The sequence below is a fragment of the Mesocricetus auratus genome, unplaced genomic scaffold (genome assembly GCF_017639785.1).
Source record: "Mesocricetus auratus isolate SY011 unplaced genomic scaffold, BCM_Maur_2.0 Super-Scaffold_2245, whole genome shotgun sequence".
Taxonomy (NCBI): Eukaryota; Metazoa; Chordata; class Mammalia; order Rodentia; family Cricetidae; genus Mesocricetus; species Mesocricetus auratus.
Window position 1 is genome coordinate 52,266,660 of NW_024429180.1, and position 19,798 is coordinate 52,286,457.

General features: G+C 37.7%; 1 protein-coding gene across 9 annotated transcripts in view; it reads left to right on the plus strand.

Moving 5' to 3' along the window:
• The window catches only part of Adam28 (ADAM metallopeptidase domain 28), a 90,875-nt gene that overhangs the window by 42,114 nt on the left and 28,963 nt on the right, over nucleotides 1-19,798 (plus strand). For 2 of the 9 annotated variants that reach the window (XR_005874060.1, XM_040738477.1), the window contains 5 exons: nucleotides 158-240; nucleotides 7,560-7,668; nucleotides 8,594-8,672; nucleotides 9,405-9,473; nucleotides 10,439-10,485. Coding sequence is in view for 8 of the 9 variants with exons in the window: in XM_040738477.1 (XP_040594411.1) it covers nucleotides 158-240; nucleotides 7,560-7,668; nucleotides 8,594-8,672; nucleotides 9,405-9,473; nucleotides 10,439-10,485 (387 nt within the window). In the remaining variant the exon portion in view is untranslated. Of the gene's footprint in view, nucleotides 1-157; nucleotides 241-2,712; nucleotides 2,954-7,559; nucleotides 7,669-8,593; nucleotides 8,673-9,404; nucleotides 9,474-10,438; nucleotides 10,486-11,901; nucleotides 13,210-19,798 lie in introns of those variants that run through there. The other 7 variants (XM_040738218.1, XM_040738256.1, XM_040738324.1 and 4 more) reach the window with 6 other exon arrangements.

Consider the following 19,798-nt stretch of genomic DNA (forward strand, 5'->3'; position numbering starts at 1 on the left):
CTGAGAGCCCATTACTTTTGCCATTAATATTTCACCTGAGTGGATGAAATTCAGAAGAGCGGGTCCCTCTCATGTTTACATCAACTTCACTGTGAAGGAATGGGGCCTTGAATGGTGCACTAAGTCTCATGGTGACACAGCATCCTTCTTCTACTAGGTGTGTGACCATGAGCTGCAGTGTCAGTGCAAGGAAGGATGGGCCCCGCCTGACTGTGAGGATTCTGCCACAGTCTTCCGTAGGTAACCCTGCATCTCTTGCCTGAGAACTTGTCTCCTTCTATCAAGCTCTGTGTTTGTATTAGTCACTTTCCTGCTGCTTGTGAATAAAAATGCCCAATAAAATGGACTCAAGACATGTTAGGCTTACTTGGAATCACAGTTTAAGGATGCCATCTACTATGGTGCGGAAGTCATGGTAGCAGGGGAAGCATGAGGCAGCTAGTCACATTGCTTCCACAGTCAGGAAACAGAGACATGAATGCTGGTCTTCAAATATTATCTTTATTAAAATTAGTTTCATAGAACATTTTTTGAATATTCTTTGCCCTTAGCTAATTCCTCCCAGATCCTTTCTAATTGTCCAGATCCCAATCTACTAGCTTCATGTTCTCTCTCTCTCTCCATCAAAAAAGATCAAAACTAAAAAAAATTAGAGCAAAACAGAAAGAAAAAAAATACCAAAACAAAAACAGAAACACATGGAGTCCATCTTGTGTTGACCAAATACTTCTGGACATGGGGCTTGTCCTGCAGTGTGATTGGTATATCCAGCGAGACTCCACTTGAGAAAATTGACTTTCCCTTTCCCAACAGATATCAATGACAAATAGCTTCTTGGTTAGGGGTGGAATTTTGTGTCTACTTCTTCTCCCCTCTACTGGTAGTCGTCTGGTTTGAACCTATACAGGAATTGTGCATGCTGTCACAGTATCTGTGAGTTCGTTTGTATCAGTCCTGTTGTGTCTAGATTGTTCCCTTTCCTTGGAGCCATCCATCACCTCAGACTCTTACAGTCTTTTTGCATCCTCTCCTGCATAGATCCCTGAGCCTTGAAGTGTGTTTGATAAAGATATCCCACTTAAGACTGATCTCTGTCTCTGGTTCCACCAACATTTAGGGCAGGTTTTAAATACGTCATTTAATTTGCTCTGGAAACTTACTCAGGTAACTCCCAGAATTTGTCTTCTAGATGATCCTAGATCCGTCAGGTTGACAGTATTGATTTTTACCCTGGTATATACAGTTCACTGTCTTTTTTCTATCCTCATCAAATTCCTGTTCTATAGCTATTGAACACATACTTTTCATCCCTGAAGTCTCTTTAGCAACATTCAAATAATATTTTCAACATTCTTGCATTGTCAATCTTCATACAAAATGATATCTTCAAACTTTTCATTTGTAATAATACTTTAATACATCATATTTTCTTACTTGCTTTATGTTTTCTTTCCAATTCCACAGTAGACACAACATTAGGTTATATTAACTCATGACACTCTGAGAACACAACTTGGCAGGTTTAGGTTCTACTCTCTGAGCTACTTTCCTTTGTTTTGAGGTATGCCGTCCTAGTCACTCAAATACTGCCTACAGGTGGGCTGTCCTGTTTATGCATATACTACCTGCAGGTGGGATGTCCTGTTCACTCACATACTGTCCACATTTCATTTGACTCCTTTTTCTTTGACATGTGTGATCTTTGTTAGGCCAGGGAATAAGCTGACTGAAACTGGCCCACATGGGTTTTCTTTACATTTGGAGAGTTTGTTGCTACTACTGATACCTCTTTGGTACTGTGAGTAGGAAGCAGGCCACCCTATAGGTTGTCAAGGAGGACAAGAGCCAGCGAGGGAGCCTTTGCTTTTGGTTGCCATCACAAAGAATACTCTAAGCTGAGAGAAAGCTTTTTATGAATTCCCTTGTTTTTCTTGAGAGTACTCCTTGAACTCCTTTCTCTGCATGGTTCAGATTAGAGGTCTGGAGCCAGATTCAACCAACTTTGTGTACTCCTGTACCAAGCCCCAGTGTCTCTAGGGAGAGATTCTTGGTATTTTGTCCCAAGGTTAAGGAAACAATATTGTCCTGTGTACACACAGGATAGGAATGGAGATGTGGTTAGAGTGGGCATGTATGAACTGTTTGTCCCGAGTTCAAATACTTTCTGGCATTTTAAACAAAAGAATAACAATTAATTTTAATGTTTATGCTTCAACTTACTTCTGCTGTTTGCCCAAGACCTTCACTTCCTATTTTCCTGGAGATTCTAAACTCCATTACCTTTTAAGGTTATGATACTATCATACAATATATTATTATCTGCAATTTATCATTCTTGAGGTGGGGTTGTGGAGTACATTCAGGACAGAATCAACTATCTAACTAGAAAGCTTTTTTTTTTTTTCGAGACAGGGTTTCTCTGTATTGTTTTGAAGGCTGTCCTGGAACTCGCTCTGTAGACCAGGCTGGCCTCGAACTCACAGAGATCCGTCTGCCTCTGCCTCCTGAGTGCTGGGATTAAAGGTGTGAGCCACCAATGCCTGGCTAGAAGGCTCTTTGATGGTTCCAATTTTCGCTTAAACTGTGACTTGGCTCTTCTTGAAACGTTCATTTTATTTACCTATTAAACTGTGGGAATTCTGAACTCTTATTGGGTTGGTGAAGGTTTCACATACAAATTTGACATTATCCTCATCAATCCATTCCATAAAGCTGAGAAGAAATACTGACTCCCAGTGGATCACCCAACCAGCACACAAGCACAGAGAGATGGGTGGACTGACATCGGCAGGCTGCAAGAACTTTGGCCTTGGGAAGAGGCCAAAAGCTCCTCCACTCAGTGGGGGTTCTTATCAGCTTGAAGAAGACACAATACTCTCCAGCTCCACTTCATCATTAATATAAGTAATGTTTGCAGTAAAATTCATACCCAATAAACAGTTTAAGACCATAAGACTCACTAAAACTAAGAGTAATCATTCAGGAAGTTTGTTTTCATGCAACTTTCTAAATTGTAGTTAAGGGCATTTATTTATGTCACCAAATATTTCTGTTATATAGAAATAAATAGAAATGTTACCATGGAATCCATGGAAATAAGATTAGGTTTTTAAATCAGTTTTTTATTTTATCCTTACTTAATTGACAGGGAAATACATTAAATTGTATGTGCTATGAGATATTATGAGATAGTTTGGTACATGCTTACATTACATAATGTTGAAGTAAATTTAAACACAACTGTTTCTTCAGACATTTATCATTTACTTTGGCTGAGAAAATTCTATTTTGTTTTATAATTCACTGGTACTTTTCCTGGTTTCTATTGACATAATTAAAAAATTACTTGGTGAAGTTTGAAAAGTCATAATACACAATTTTTTTCTAATGAATCATTTTGTGTCCACAAGTTGTGGACACAAGTGTGGTTTGCAGACATAAATGTACAATTATTTTTTCAGCTTGACATAGAACTCTTAATATGACAGGCAAAGCACTGTTTTTAATTGGACTCTCATCTTAGCAAAAATCAGGGTCCAGCTTGTCTCTGAACAGACTCTGGTTCCTCTATAAACATGGTTGCCATGTTTCAACTTCACTACTTAGGGATTTAATCATAGACTCTAAAACCATGCGTAAAACCAACTTCTTATACACATCAAAGAGCTGTAACACATGTTTAAACAGTTATCAGATAAAGTACAGTGAAGAACAGTCATCTGTTTTTATGGTAAAAGGTACTCATAAATCCTTGTTCCAGATTTTTCAGCTATACAGTGAGCTTCTATCTATACTATTCCTAGTGAGTAATACTCTAGCCCATTTGCAGCTGACTGTATTACATATCCCACTGACTCCCCACCCCTGGCTCTCCCCACAACCACCCTACTGCCATCTACTTCCTAACATGCAGGAAAATGGAGATTTTACTAGTTCTTATTTAGTTAATACTTAGAATAATTACATGGTAATCAGGGAATATTTTATGTGGAGCATATGATGAAATTCATTGAAGCTTATTTTATGGCTTAGCACATAGTCGTGTGTGCACATTTTCTGTGTAGGAAAATATGGTAACATGAATTTTGCACTTGTGTCCTCATTTGCTTACATGTGTTCTTTGTATAAAGTTGGTCTGTACCATTGTTCATTTATAATCCCAGCTACTAGTTTATTTTCTTTGCTCTACCAGTTACTGTGTAGGTATCTTAAAAGGAACCACTCTAAAAGTGTATTGTGGGTTTGGTGAGATGGTTCAGCAGTTAAGAGCACCTGCTGCCTTTACAGAGGATGCTGGTTTGATTGCTAGCTTCAAGGCTTACAACCATCTGTAACTCCATTTCTATGGAATCTAGGCACTCCATTCACAAGGGGCACATACATACATGCAATTAAGAACACATGTATCAATAAAATAAAAATGAATACAACTTTATCTTAATGTTGACATTACAATTTGATACTGCTAGTGACTAATTGATTAGAAATCATGGTATTTTCCGTATACATATTTGGAATAATCAGTTCTTCTGAGTGGATTAACACTGTCATCGTTGTGAACTGGAACTGTGCATCTCTATTGCTTCTTGCCTTTTAAAGTCTACAGTTCCTGGAGACGAAGATGAGTGAACCACAATTCTCCATCTGTTTGTGTTGCTATAATATCTTCACATTGACATTCATCCTTTTTAAATCCTTCTTAAACTTGAATATTTTAAGAAAATAATGCATTTTTAAAATCCTTGCTATCTCACATACCTTTGGGTTTAGCTTTATTTTTCAAAATTTATTTGAAGAACAAACTACAAATGTGCTGGGATACAGACCCTCAGTTATATTGTGCAGTTTCTATGTGTCTTGCCTCACTTAAGTTTCCTTTTACTCTTTTTTTATTTTTGTGCAGTATTATACACGTTAGCCATTTTGTTAATCATTTTTTCTTTTATGAATTTGGAGGGTGTGCATTTTTTCATTCTTTTATTAGTTGTCCTAAATTTTTCCACATCTCTTTGATTAACTAGATTTTACTATTAAGGAATTGTAGATGCATAGCAACATTGAGCACAGTGTGCAGGGGTGCACCCTTCACCCCTACTGTAGAGTGGTGCATTAGTTACAGTCCACAAACACACAAACACATACTGAGACACCATTGTCATTGAAGGCACAGCTGCTGTTAGAGTTTGATCTTGGTTCATTTGCTCTTTCTGCTTTCCTTTGTCCCCAAACCCTTCTTCCTCTACCTCCTGCTTCTCAGTTTTGGTTGTCAGTCCTGGAGTTTGCACCTGCACCTTGAGCTCTCCAACAAGTTATATCTGAAACTTCTTTCTGTGATAATTTCTTTCTCTATCTTTTTTTGTTTTGTTTTGTTTTTTCGAGACAGGGTTTCTCTGTGGCTTTGGAGGCTGTCCTGGAATTAGCTTTTGTAGACCAGGCTGGTGTTGAACTCACAGAGATCTGCCTGCCTCTGCCTCCTGAGTGCTGCGATTAAAGGTGTGTGCCTTTATCCCGGCTATTCTCTGTCTTTTCTTAAACTGTAGTTTTATTAATATGCTGAGAATCCTATACAATGCCTTCTGATAGTATTTACCCCTCCCTCTCACACCTCCCAGATTCACCCCTCTTACTTCCCTATCTACCCGACTTCCAGTCATTGTCATCATCTTGTTCTTCTCTTCTTCCTTTTCTAGTGCACTCTTGGGAGTTGATGTAGGGCCTGCCCTGGAGTGTGCTGACCTACTAGGAGTCATGTCATTAAAGAAACTGACTCTTCTTCCTTTATATTTTTCTAGATTTTTATCACCTCATCAATGTCTACAAAGAAAATCTTCTATTTTTTAGTATTTTAATGAATTGAGGATGTTTGTAAAAGTTTCATGCTATATGCTATTCAAGACCATCATTGCTAACAGTAGAAAAGGCTACATTTACTGTTCAATTTTTTTCTGTCTTGAAGTGCATCCTTAGCATCTGTTAGTAATATTTTTTACCCCAAGCCACAACGTTGTCCTCTTAGACTTGGAATGTTTGTAAGCACTGACAGTATTCCAAGTATTCTGATATGGTGTTCTTAAAATGCTTATTATTCTGACTTAGTTCCAATGCATCCACTCAACCCCGTTCTGAAGATAAGCTGTGTCAAGCAGAAATGCCACACTCTCTGGTCTTTCTTTGATTTCTTTGAACAATAATTTCATGGAAGCTGAAGAGAACTGGACAACATTTTCTTATCTTGAATTCTGCTTTCTGAGGCGTCTACCTTTGTCTATGTGTTTTGTCTGCACCCTTGTAAGGTTTTCTTGTATTTTTGGAATTGTCAGTCTTGCTACTGGACTATGTATCAAAAGCAGTGTCTCCTCTGCTCTTCAGATGTGTGTGCTCCATGGTTTTTGTTGGTTCCAGATGGTTACAAGCGAAATGAACACAAGATTGCAAAATATCTAGGCTGAGTGTATTACTTAGACTAGGGGGTGAAGAACAAAGAAAAAGCATGAATAAGTCCCATCATCTTTTTTACTCATGCCTCTTCTCTTCATTTGACAATGGCGGCAATACCATCTCTTTCTCCTTTCATTCAAAGACTGGAGTGTTCCAGCTCTGCCGTCCTTCTTGCTCCATATCCTCCTGTAGCCACCCAACCTTCACTCTCTTATTACTGCAGCCACCTTTCTTCCCTTCAAAGAATTTTCAGTAAGAAGATATTAATCCTCCTCCTCCTATGGAAGGTCTCGTATGGATTTTTTTACTTGCTGTTTATAAACATTAGCATCTAAATCATGATCAACATGGTTTGCATTTTACCAACTCTGCCAGTTTTCTTTTTTTTCTTGGTGAAATACTTGATAAAGGTGTCTTAAAGAAGGAAGAGTTTGCTTTGGCTTACAGTTTTGAGATTCCTGTCCATTATGGTAGGGAACACATAGTAGTGGAAGAACAGAGAGGTGACAGGTCACATTGTACCTGCAGTCAAGAAACAGAGAGAGATGAATGCAGTACCCACAGGTTTTTTGCCTTGTTAGCCTCTTCAGTTCAGCCTGGGACCTAGCCAATGTCTTCTTCCACAGACAATTTGATAGTAAATGTTAACCATCATGTATAACTTTCCAGGCAGACAAGATCATTTATTAAAAGCTAGATAAAATTTGTGGCAAATAAAATAGACAAGTCAGATGCAATGACATTCCATTGTAATTCTGTTATATGGGAATCTGAGTCAAGTTTGAGAGCAGTCTGGGCTACACAGTAAGTACAAGGCCATCCTGGGCTACGTGGCCAGATCCTTTCTGAAAAGGAAAGAAAAAAGGAAATGGAGAGAGTGAAAGAGAGAGGAAAGGAGGGAGGGAAAGGAGAAAAGAGGGAGGGAAGGGAAGAGGAGTAGAAGGAAGAGAGGGAGGGAAAGAGGGAGAGAGGGAGGGAGGAAGGAAGGAAGGAAGGAGGGAAGGAAGGAAGGAAGGAAGGAAGGAAGGAAGGAAGGAAGGAAGGAAGGAAGGGGAGGGAAGCAGACTAAAGTGAGACAAACTCTTTGGTCCTTAATAGTGTTCCTGTGCTTTTTGTTATAGATTTCTCTATCGTGGTTGGTGTGCTCTTCCCCCTGGCAGTGATATTTGTGGTGGTTGCTATAGTGATCCGGCACCAAAGTGCCAGAAGGAAGAAGAAGAGAGTTCAGAGGTAAGCCTCCATGTGCTTTGGGGACCCTTCAACCTCTACTTAATTTGACATTGGAATCTATGACTATTTCCATCAGGTTTGATTTTATTTTACTTCATATATTGAGAAAACCACACAGGTATGTTTTTCACAGATGAGAGAATAGGTGTCCTTTTGACTGGGCAAAGTTTCACAACCAGATACACATCTTTTTGTCCTTGAAGTGGCTATTTTTGTAATTAATAACAATAATGAAATTGGGACTCATTATTAATTTTTTGCATTTATTATAAGAATATAAGAGTACATTGATTGACAGTTGTCTAGTAGACATTGTGCTGAGGCTTTCCTATCATCTCAATTAATCTTTGAGAGGACTTCATGAAGCAGCTGCAGTATTCCCATTCTCAGGATGAAATATGACTTCTAGATCTCTCAAGGCTATGGAATTCACTTTGAATGAGTTTAGAGGAGACAGAAAGGTTAACAAAGGCCTCTGCGTTCTTCCAAAGTGAGATGTTGAGGCTTGATTGGCATTCAAATCCTTTTTTCTCATAAACCATCATAACACAACAAGATTATTTTATAGCACTTTCCAAGACTGAGTTATTTTGCTGGAACTTATTTCATACAAAATGACTCAGGGAATTACTTAATGAATTAAAAATCATTAAATGTAATGATTTAGATAAAAATTGGCTTAACATTGTCATTATGGATCAGGGTTCTGCCAAGAAACAAAAAGGAAATGTCTAGTTGTAGTTATTAACCACAGGATAATAATGGTGAATAACTTGCAGCTAAAAGCTGAGGAGTGTTCTGAGAGCACATGGAACACTGCTAGCGGAGCATGGCACAGATGGCAAAGGAAGTTGTCTATCCTCTGTTGAGTCTTCCTGGAATGCTGAAGGTGCTGTTCAGCTCACAGGATATATTTTCCTTACAGGCCATTGTCTGCCACAGATGCCAAGCTACACAAGCAGAAGTGTAAACCCCCAAAGGTGAAGGCAGTTCAATCCCAGGAGGTGAATTCAATTTTGAATTATTATTTTGTGATGTCTGAGTTTATGGTTTGCCACCTTCTTTTATTATTGTGACCACATGTCTGTCATTTGTGCACAGTAGTGCCTAGAAGTCTATCCCACATCAGCAGAAAGCACGGTCTGTGAGATCTGTGCCCACATACACAGTCCACTCCCTCTAGTGTTTTGTTAATACACAAAAATGTATCTTATAAAAGCCCTTGCAGAAAGCTCCTGAAACTCATAAAGGGGAGAAATGTTGACAGCTTCTCCCTCCCCTTCCCTCCTCTCCCTCTTTCCCTCCCTGTCCTTCTTCTCCACTTAATTCTGTCCTCCCCTCCAACTCACTTTCACTCTGTCCACCCCGACTCTAAGATAGTTATTACTCCTGGTAAATTCCTCTATACAAAAAAAGTGATGTATATATGTATGATCATCCATGAAGCATGTAACATGCATGACACTTACAGCCCTTGCCATGTCTTATGTGTTTAGGGCTTTGAATTGAAGTAGATAACACAACATCAGTGGTGATGGTTGTGACAGAAGTTGTCCTGGCAAGCCCTAGGGAAATCCTCCTATAAATGCTACAGCTAGGCTACTAGGATCACTTCTGTCTTGTCTCCCAAGTATCAGCTTCATCCTTAGCATACAGGCTGGGGAAGGGTAACTTATCTGACGACGGTACTTTGGTACCTGGTGGTTTCACTGTAAAGTTCAACTTCTTCATTTTAGATGGGTCAGATGAAGAAGCTCCATGTGTCTGATATTCCCACTGAAGAGAATGAGCCTCCTCCTAATGTCGTGAGTTAGCAACTTCTCTTCTCTTTAATACAGTCCAACCTCAAGGAAATGCTCCCAAAAGACATAATCCACAGTGCTCAACTGTGGATTCAGAATACTGAGATTTGTTTGCACATTAATGTAAAATATAAATTCTTATGCAAAACCATAAGGTAAAATATGGGAATGTGTGCCTCAACGTTTTCCTCTTGAATTTATCCTTTAAATTAAGAACCTAGAAGCAGGTGTTGATTATGTAGAATACTCATTTCTTAGCTGGCATTTCTATTGCTGAGTTAAAAAAGCATGACCAAGAAGAACTTGGAGAAAGTGATTTATTTTAGCTTATAGCTTCTAAGCTCATCAAATCTAGATTTGTATTAAGATGGCAAAAACTATTCATTACAATTCATCTGCACCATAGAATCTATTTTTAGTTTAGGTCGATGCAGCAAAAAATAGCATAGGCCAAATAAATCAAACAACATTTATTTCTGCCTGTTCTTGATACTGGGAATGCTAAGATTGAAGATCTAGAAGTTCCTGGTGTCTGGTGAGGATTCCTTCCTGGTCTATCGTTTGGGAGAAATGGATAGAAAAGGGGAGGAGTAAGAATAGGGAAAGGAGAGATACAGTCATCTCTTTGTTTCCTCATGATCCAATTTCGATCCAACTCCACCCCCAAGATGTGAATGCTCCCAAACCTAAACATCACACTGAGGATTGGGGCATTGACATAGGATTTGTGTGGATGCACAGATTAATCCCACAGTAGCCATTCTTATCACATAGTTGTTGACACTGTGCTTATGTCTGGATTATATGCAGGTAACTAAATGGAAGTGTCAAACTCATGGGTTTAAAATTATTCGCATGGTTAAGTTTTCAAGGTCTCTGTTGCTGAAAATGAGTTAAACATATTCAGTATGCACACACATTTTAAGAACCTATTCCAAGCTGATTTTCCCTTTTTATCTTCTTACTAGCTAACCACAAAGCCAAATTTCCCACCACCACCAATTCCTGTTTCTTTGTAAGTATGAGAGGGTCACTGCTGGATTTTCTGTCAACTGGCCCTATGCACAGTGTCTTTGTCAGTCATCCGGAGGGTAACCTAACCTCATCATAGCACATTTGTTCCGGAGGTCCCGGAAAGGCAAGGCCTCCTTCTATAGTGATCTCATTCGGCTACTGAATCTTTATTATGACAAAAAAGTTCTTTTTATTTTATAACTGTTGAAAAATCATTGATATATCTATTGTATAAGGTAACTGTCTTCCAAGAAATTGTTTCTTGATGCTCATTCTTGAGGATATAAAAGTAGATATTTATGAAGTGATTGTTAATGTTTGTAAAAGATAGAGGATGAAAAGTAGACTTCATAAAGGCAAAATGGAATGAAAATCAAGTGTTTTTAAGAAAAAGGTAGAATTCATTACTCATGGGTGGTTAGTTCCTCATGCCTAGCACTCTATTACATGTAAAAGAGAAAAAGCCAAAGTTCCTTTTGTCATGAAGTTTCAGTTTTAGTGGGCAAACAAGTCATACATGCCTGGTGTGCCTAGCTCCTCAAATATTAGTTGTATCCAAGTATGTGATGCTAATGAGAAATTATTGTGGTGTCAATGAAAATGGAGTTGGGGAAGCAGAAGACCTTTGATCTTGTATTTGAAGTATGAGCTGGCCCCAGGAAGTTCGGTAGCACTTAAGGGAGTAGTAAGGAGGTAGGCAGTAATTTCATGAAGGAAATAAGCACAATGGGGAAAACATGCCGTCTCTGCTGGCTCACTTACTTTTCTGTTTCATCCTAGTGACACAGAATCACTTCATTTTCCCATTTTCAAAATAAGCTCACTTCTTCACCCACTTAAGAGATCTGTTATTGCCTCTAGTGCCAAGATGAAAGACCCCTACCATGTCTTCTAAGGTGTTTATTCTAGGACAGGGACTGACATAAGTGTATTGATTGTGAGTTTTTTTAATAACATAGAAAACAGATTGAGAAATCACAGCTACAAAGCTGTGGTGACCTCAGTCGTTCATTTTCTCATAATAGTGCACAAGGTCTGTGTGACTGGATGCAGCATCCCACACAAAGCTCACCTACATCTGTAACTGCCTCTACATCCCTTGTTCTTAGTAGGCTACTAGCCTTGGCCCTCTTCCTTTTGTTTATAATTTCTCCTGCCTCTGTCTCTGCCTTCTTATGTTAATTGCCTACAGGGCATTTGAGTCCCAGAGTGAGAGCTGAGAGCTGTCTTGCCACCTTCCATTCCAACCTCTGCTGCTCCTAATTCTTCATTGCTAATGTATTAAATAATTTATAAAGTAGAGAGCAGGGTTTCAGGGAATTCTCTTAATTTTATTATTAGTTTCACTTTACATCTATCAACTTCGCTGGATTTTTAGAATGCTTTGATCATTTGAGGGTTTTTTTCTTTCTTTAAGGCACTCAAACACAAAAAAAGTCTGAAGAAACAGCTAAGCCAGGGTTGATGAACACATGATCAGATTGGAAGTCTGGATATTTTCTATGAAAGAAAATATATGTTCATTTCTTATTACTACTGCTGTTGACAGTCAGAGAGATTAACATTGCCTAGTTTGTGCTATACTTTGAAAAGATTAAAACTTCCAAGAAGATACACTTTTGAGAATCTTTGTCCTAATTTAAATAATCTTCTCTTCATACTCATAGGAAGATGGCTACAATATTGGCTGCTTAAATAATTTTTAAATAATTTTCATGGCCTCAGTTTTCTCATTTGGAAGGGATTGATGCACCCTCTAATGCAAACATAATGTAACCAAACAAAACAAAATCATAATAAACTGGGAAGTGATTGCATTCATTATTAAATAAGTAGCAATGCGTTGATTCCTTTAACTTGTCATATCAGAACATCAAGTTAAGAAAAACATATGCAAGCACCTCCTCTTGAATATGTCTTTGATACCCTTTCTTCTGAAGCTTTTATTAACCTTGCTATTTTGGGAGTTTCCTACAATACAGTAAAATTTTTTCATTAAAAAATTTAGTCACAGATTATTTGTATGCTAATTACTGGTGTGGTTAAAGTTAGCTTCCCTTTTTAAATGAAGAATGTTTCAGATAAAGAAATGAACATAAACCAGAAGGTACAAACTGATTACTTACAGGCAGGGATTGGATTGCAGATTATTTGTTTGGTCTTAAACCAAAATGCATACCACACAGTACTTTTTAGAAAAACATTTTGTGTTTTGAGAATCAACAACAGAATCACACTACCCATAACATCTTCAGCTTCATTGACAGATGGTAGAACAAATATGGTTGGCTTTATATCACTCTCCCTGCCTTGCTTTAAGAACCTTGATTTTATCTAACTGTCCATTTTTATAACAATGGATGTAACTCCATACATGTTATGCTAACCCACTCATAACAATCAAAATTTCCTTACCAGTGATTTGTAGGTGAAGGGGTAACTAACTCCCCATTTTGTTCCTGTGAGATGAGGGAGGAGGGTTGTTGAGAAATTCTGAGGAATGTTTCCCCATTCATCCTTTCTTCTGGTTGTTGACATCTGGTATCTCTCAGCTGTGCTGTGATCTGAAGACAAGGATGGTGTGGACAAGATAGAGCAGAAAAATAAACAGAATTCAACTGAACTTCCCAAGATGTTATTGAACTAGTAGATTAACAATTGTTGAGCTGGGAACACTTTTGCTTGGACTTTTTGTACAATCAATAAATTTTCCTTGTTTTCCAAATAATGTTGAGTTGGGTTTTCTCTCATGTGAAGTTTCAGTCACTCTAATAAGTGAAGTAGCTTTGCCATTACCAAGATGCATGCTATCCTGTCATCATGGTTGCATTTCCCTTTATTATATTTTTGCTGTTACATTAATTGCCAGCATTACTTGCCCCTGACAGTTTTTTCACTCTATGTCTCAAGAGCATGGTTCAACATCCAATAGAGTCCACCCATCAAACAACTCTTATTGTTGGAGCCCTTAATTCCATGGGGGGAGTTTCTTAACTATAGAGATACTTAAGTATGGTTGAGTTTAGGGATAAGACTATAAACTTGGAAAACCTTATTCTGATATGGAAATACATTTCTACTGTCTATGAAGTCTCTGATTTGTGAGTGACCTTTAGGCACCCTTCCCCACCTCATTGTTCATTGTTTTTGTTCATTTGCTTGATTCCTTGCATTAATAATTCTTCCCAGCCACAGATTTACTTTATCCTTTTTAACAACTGCACTTAATTGCCCTGCGTGTGTGTGTTGGTCAGAGAACAACTTCTAGGAGTTGGTTGTCTCCATCAACCTTTACCCATTGAGCCATCTTGCTGATCCCCACATTATGTACGTGATATGATGTGTGCATGTTTGTGTGTATGTTCACAGACCCATGCATGCATGCATGTGGCACTCAGAGGACAATTTAGTAAAGTCAGTTCTTTTCATCCATCTTTATGCTGACTCCATGGATTGAATTCTGGTCACCAGGCGTGCTCTGCAATTGCCTCACCTTCTGAGCCATCTCATCAGCCCTTGCTTTTTCTTTTATAATGTTGACTAATTAAAAAACCTTGAACCTAGAACTCTTAAGTAGCCACTTGTGATGCCTGGAGCTAGAAATAAGTCATATACTCACAAAGGGTGGTGTTTGAACATGCTGTGGTTTTGTAAATGATGTTACTTTCTCCTTGATCAACCAAATAGTTCAAAAGTTACTAATACATCTGAAGGACTCTAATCACATGGGATCTCTTTTACTTTCTCTCTTTCTCTGTTCTTTATTTCTCTTTTTGAAATTTAGCGCCATAGACAATCTGCTTGATATTGCCAATAGCCAGTCCCTTAATTTATCTCACTTGGATCCAGAATGCCACCAAGGTGCCAGCAGTAAGTTGGACGAATGTTTATTTTTTTATTTTTTTATTTTTTGGTTTGACGAGACAGGGTTTCTCTGTTTTGGAGGCTGTCGGTCCAGCCTGGCCTCGAACTCACAGAGATCCGCCTGCCTCTGCCTCCCGAGTACTGGGATTAAAGGCGTGTGCCACCAACGCCTGGCTCGAATGTTTATTTTTAACAGGGCTCCCAGAATTGATAGCTTTCAAATTAAGGACTAGCAAAGAGTAGGGTCACAGGGAAGTCAGTGTCAAATTTGCAGCCTTAAAGGACTGGTATTTGGAGTCCTGAGGGATGTTCTCTCTTAACTTCAATGAACTTCATGGTTTCTGATTTGCTGGCCACTTGTTTCGCTCATGGCTTATGCCATAAGAGCACACCCAAAATATGGCTAGTTCTACCTAAGCATAGTTTGTCATAATTTCCAATTTCACAAGAGTCATAACGTTTCAAATGATACATCACAGCAGTGGCTATTTCCCTTCTTAATACCCATCTCTTACACCTTCCCAAACTTGGAGAAGACTCACATAGATGGGACATCTCTGCAATTTCAGCACTTAAAATGTGTTCCATATGCTCATTCTCAGCCTCCCTCTATTGATTAATGGGGTTGAGGATCTGCTTTCCGGGTGCACCCTTCTAGAGATAAAGCAGTGGAGTTGTGTGTGGTGGTGGAGAACAGAGTATTGAGTTTGAGTGTCCTGGCAGTGGGACTTCAGGAAGTCCTGGCAGTGGGGTTGGATATTGGCTCAAGTTTGGTTTAGTGCAAACAGTATCATCATGCCAGAGACAGAGATGAGATGGGTATTGTTTTGACCACTCTATATGAGGTGACCTGGAAGTTTTGATGGCATAGACACCAAGTCTCCTTCTCTGCATTCTTGCTTCAGCTACTTAAGTTAATTTCCTACTATTTTTTTAATTTCATAAAATATATGATTCAGTGGCCTTACCTACATTCACAATACCATGCTACTGTGACCTCTATCAGTTCCTGGTCCTTGTCTATCTTCTGAGTGTCTTTAACTATCAAATAGTAACTCCACATTACTCATTTTTCCAGGACAGAGATACCTATTTTAGTTTCTATTTCTATGAATTTACCACACCATATAATATGTGTAAGTGAGGTCTTGTGTGTTTGTGCTTGTGTGTGTGTGTGTGTGTGTGTGTGTGTGTGTGCATGCCTGAATCATTTCAGTTAATACAATGCTTTCAAACATTATTTATTGTTGCAGCATTTATTTGGACCACATCATTTTTGTAAAGCTTAATCAACCTAATCCCTCTTACTGTATTTATTTCCTGCTTCAGACTGCAGAATATACATATATGTACACACACACACACACACACACACACACACATATATATATATATATATCCATGAGTTCATAGTTCATACACATCAACACCGTTTTCATTCTTGTTCATTTTTTTAGCCAAAATAATGCTTTCTACTTTTCATCTTGACTTATACTTCTCTGGAGACAAACCTAAGTTGATGATTTTATACTCTCTGTTCCTAGTATTGCACAGACTTCACTTTAATTTTGAGCTTTCAATATCCTCTTGTCAACAAGAACTATATCCAAAGCTGTTTGGGGAATAATGACCAAATGCCTGTCTTTACTCCTGTGTTGACATCTTAGTTCTGTAACCATCATGGAAAAGACAATTTAAGAAGTTTTCAAAGTCACTTAAGTGGAAAAATTAAACAGAAAAAAATGGCTATGGCTGTCAATTTCCCATTGATGTCCCAATAACTTTCTTAAAAGGAGGAGACAGCCACTGATCTGCAAAAGTTGTGATATTTCTCTTAAAGAAAGCTTCCATTCAAGCTAAATGTTACAACTCAGCAGAGAGAACTCCTCCCCCACCTTACCTTGTGTAAGTCAATGCATACATCTAAATTGACCTCCTAAAGCATTTTGCTGCCATAGTAACTTGCAGAGTCATGTGTGTCTTTTGTGCCTATAATTGGCACAGGTAGTTTAGAAATCATCTTCAAGCAAGACTTCTTTAATCTTTCATGCTATTAGCAAGACTGAGCAGAGCCACCAACAAACTGAACTGTCAAATGGTCAGAAAAGGGGACTTTACAGGAAAATGTGCTAAAACAATGATGAGAAGAAATAGGAAAACATAGAAAAAGAAAACATTCACCGCAGAGTTTACACCCCACTCAGGAAGCAACAGCAGTCCTCCTTCTACTGGCAACAGCCAGTTTTTAGCCTCATCCAAATCATTTAAACATTCTGAGCACCTCCAGATTTATCTCAGCAAAGGAATGACTATGTTCTCTTCACTGTAAATTATGGGTTCTGTATGAGCTAAAAACAAGATGGCCAAATGACCATGGACTGAAACCTCTAACATATAGACACTTGTTCTTTATTAGTTGGTGATCCTGGTGATTTGTCATAGCTGCCTCTTATTAACACAGAGTGTTTCTAAGATTCATGAAAAGCTAACATAGAAAATAAAAAGCAACACATATGTAGAGAGACATTCTAATAATCTGGAGAGTTAGAAGGTGTATATACATTAATGGCTTGTCAAAAAGATGAGTGCTATTAAATATCAATCACATAGCCATTCTATATAGGTTTTTAAGTCACACATATCTGAGGAGGATGTAGACTTGGATTACTTAGTGATTGTTACTTTTCACATTGATAAGCCTTCTTTGACTGTTCCTTTATTTCCACTTTTATATGCTTTTAGAATTTTTCTTCATACCCCTAGTCAGTTTCCTACTCTATTAATCAGGCCTAAATCTCAGAACTTCTATATCCGATTTAAATCTCTCCTTGTTTTGAGGATATGTGAGACAATGACTTTGGATTACTTTCATGGGGAATCAACCAACAATAAATTTGCAAAATTTTTTAGAGAAAAAAATTTCAGTCAATTGTAGATTTGTTCTTTTAAACAGGATAACATAATGTAGTAACACAAGCATACATATTTGCCATGTTATCTTTGTGTAGTATGTTCACTACTTTATAACAATCTTATGGAAAAATGTCATATATTTTAAATAAGAAAGTTGAGATAAAGAAGAAAATAGGTTATTTTTACCACATAAATTAGCCACTAAGCGTTGGAACATCACACAAACTTAACTATCCTCTATCCATACTTTTTCATTCAGCACCAAAGATTAAACCCAGAAGGTCATGCATACTAGGCAAGAGCTCTTCCACCAAGTCATACCCTTCACTCCTCAATCCAAGTTCACTATCTGCACCAACATGTTGCTAATTGCAAAACTCTTTTACACAGAAAACACATACACACATACATGCATATATGTATATATATATATAATACCATACTGATAAATATGCAAATTCTGCTGTTTTATTTCTAACAATGTTTATAGACATTCCATGATTAATATTCACTGTGTCAACTAATAAAAGGCTTCCTTTAAAGCTTAACATGTTGTGTACAGTTTATGCTTCTCTGGTTGTTTGCCTTAGTTCTCCAACATAAATATTTACAAAGCCTCCATTTACCATGTTGATATTAGAGGAAAATGTTGAGCCTCTTTTCATGCCATCTATCCTGGTTCTTAAGCCTTATATAAATAAATACAAAGATATAATAATTGCTGATATAAAGATAAATGGCTACAAGGAAGCACAGAGGGAATGTTTACCAGAAAAGAGCAGGAGAAACTTGTCAATGGGGTTATCATATGACTCTTGAATTACATTTTATCATATACTTATAAAGGAAAACAGTCTTCCAGAGAAATAGTAGGATTAATAATGGTCACACTCCCAGCAAAGGTATGGCATGTTCTGGCTACTGCATGCAGATCATTAAGACGACTAGTGAGCTAAAGAGTTTTGCTTACAGTAACTTTTCTGTATTTATATATGACACTCTTTGAATGTACACACATATTATACATATGCAAAATTTAAAAAAACCTTTGTAACACAAGGTAAAGGAAAAGTAAAAAAAAAAGAAATATTCAGAAATTGTAAAACCAGGCCAGATGAGATGCTTGAAGTATTGATCACACAGCATTATATGATTGAGTAACACTCACTACCCAGAACTACTCAAAAACAAGTGTTAACAGGAAAGGGAAGTAAAAGTGGCCAATGTAAGACTCACAGTACCCATAAAGTGAGAGCAAAAATAACTATGATGAAAGACAGGAAAACCAAAGAAGCAAAGCAGAACCAGTGAGACAGAACATGCAGTGCATCAGAGGGAGCCTGGCTTTTCCTTCTCTGAGACCTGAAACTTTCCAGGATGTCTTTGCTGTTGGATAAAGACAGCTAGAAGACCTGTCTATATATTTTACCTAGATTCTCACCTAGCAGACTATGGACACTCTGTAAAGGCAGTCAGTGGCTTCTTATGTGATCTATACTCAGATTACAGGATCACACCCATTTGGAAAGGCACACTAACAGAGGGTTAGAATAGGGCATCTATCATCCATCCCTCTCCTCTCATCATTAGCTATGAATAAAAGACGCAAGTCATTCATCTCTCCTTCCTTACTATTTATTGAGATGTTGTTTCACTGCATAGTCCAGGCTGCAATAACTCACGATCTCCCTGCCACAACCTCAGGGCTGGGATTACAGGCATGCAAGTAAATATTTCCAATTGAACTGAATTCCATTGATTGAGAACCCAAAGAGTACTAAACAAATCAAAGGAGATGCTTTCTCTTGTCTGTAATGTTTAGTCATAGTGATTTTATTGATTATGACTATATTTTGCATCACCATACAGTCATTATTTTCAACATCTTAAACATCTGTACTTTGGTTCCTGGAATTATGAATAGTAAAAGTAGAAATTCTGAAATCTCGATAATAAGAATATCAAAAATCAGGACATCTTCCCCACCAAAAGTTAAATGTAGGGAAATACTTGAAAGACGTATATCAAATTGTTATTCTTGTTTATTCATTCTTAGATTTACTGGATTTTTTGATAATTTGTGCTTATTAAGGGTATAAGAATACTTATACTCCTATCCTTATAATGATTTTATTTGTCATTAATTCTGTTTGCAGTGATATTAAATAATGAAGTATTATAAAAATTCCTTCATGTTCCAAAACAGTCAACTTTGAAAGTATTTATCACACAATGATGGGTCCTGACCAAAATAGACATCAAAATTTCCTGTGTAATGTTACAACACCAGCATTTCACATTGCTAATGTTCTAGACTACCTTGATTGGGTTGTGTGCTTTCAATGTGGAATTCCTAAGGAAATGACTGGAAAGTGTTTCTCATGTGCATATTTGTCAGACATGGTCTCTTGAACTGATCCAGGCATTATTTTTTGTTGCAACTGGAGATAATACACAAATAGAAATTTTGAGTTCTTCAGTTTCTCTGCAAACTTTTCATCTTTCCCCAAGGACTGACTCAGATGACCTCAGAATAA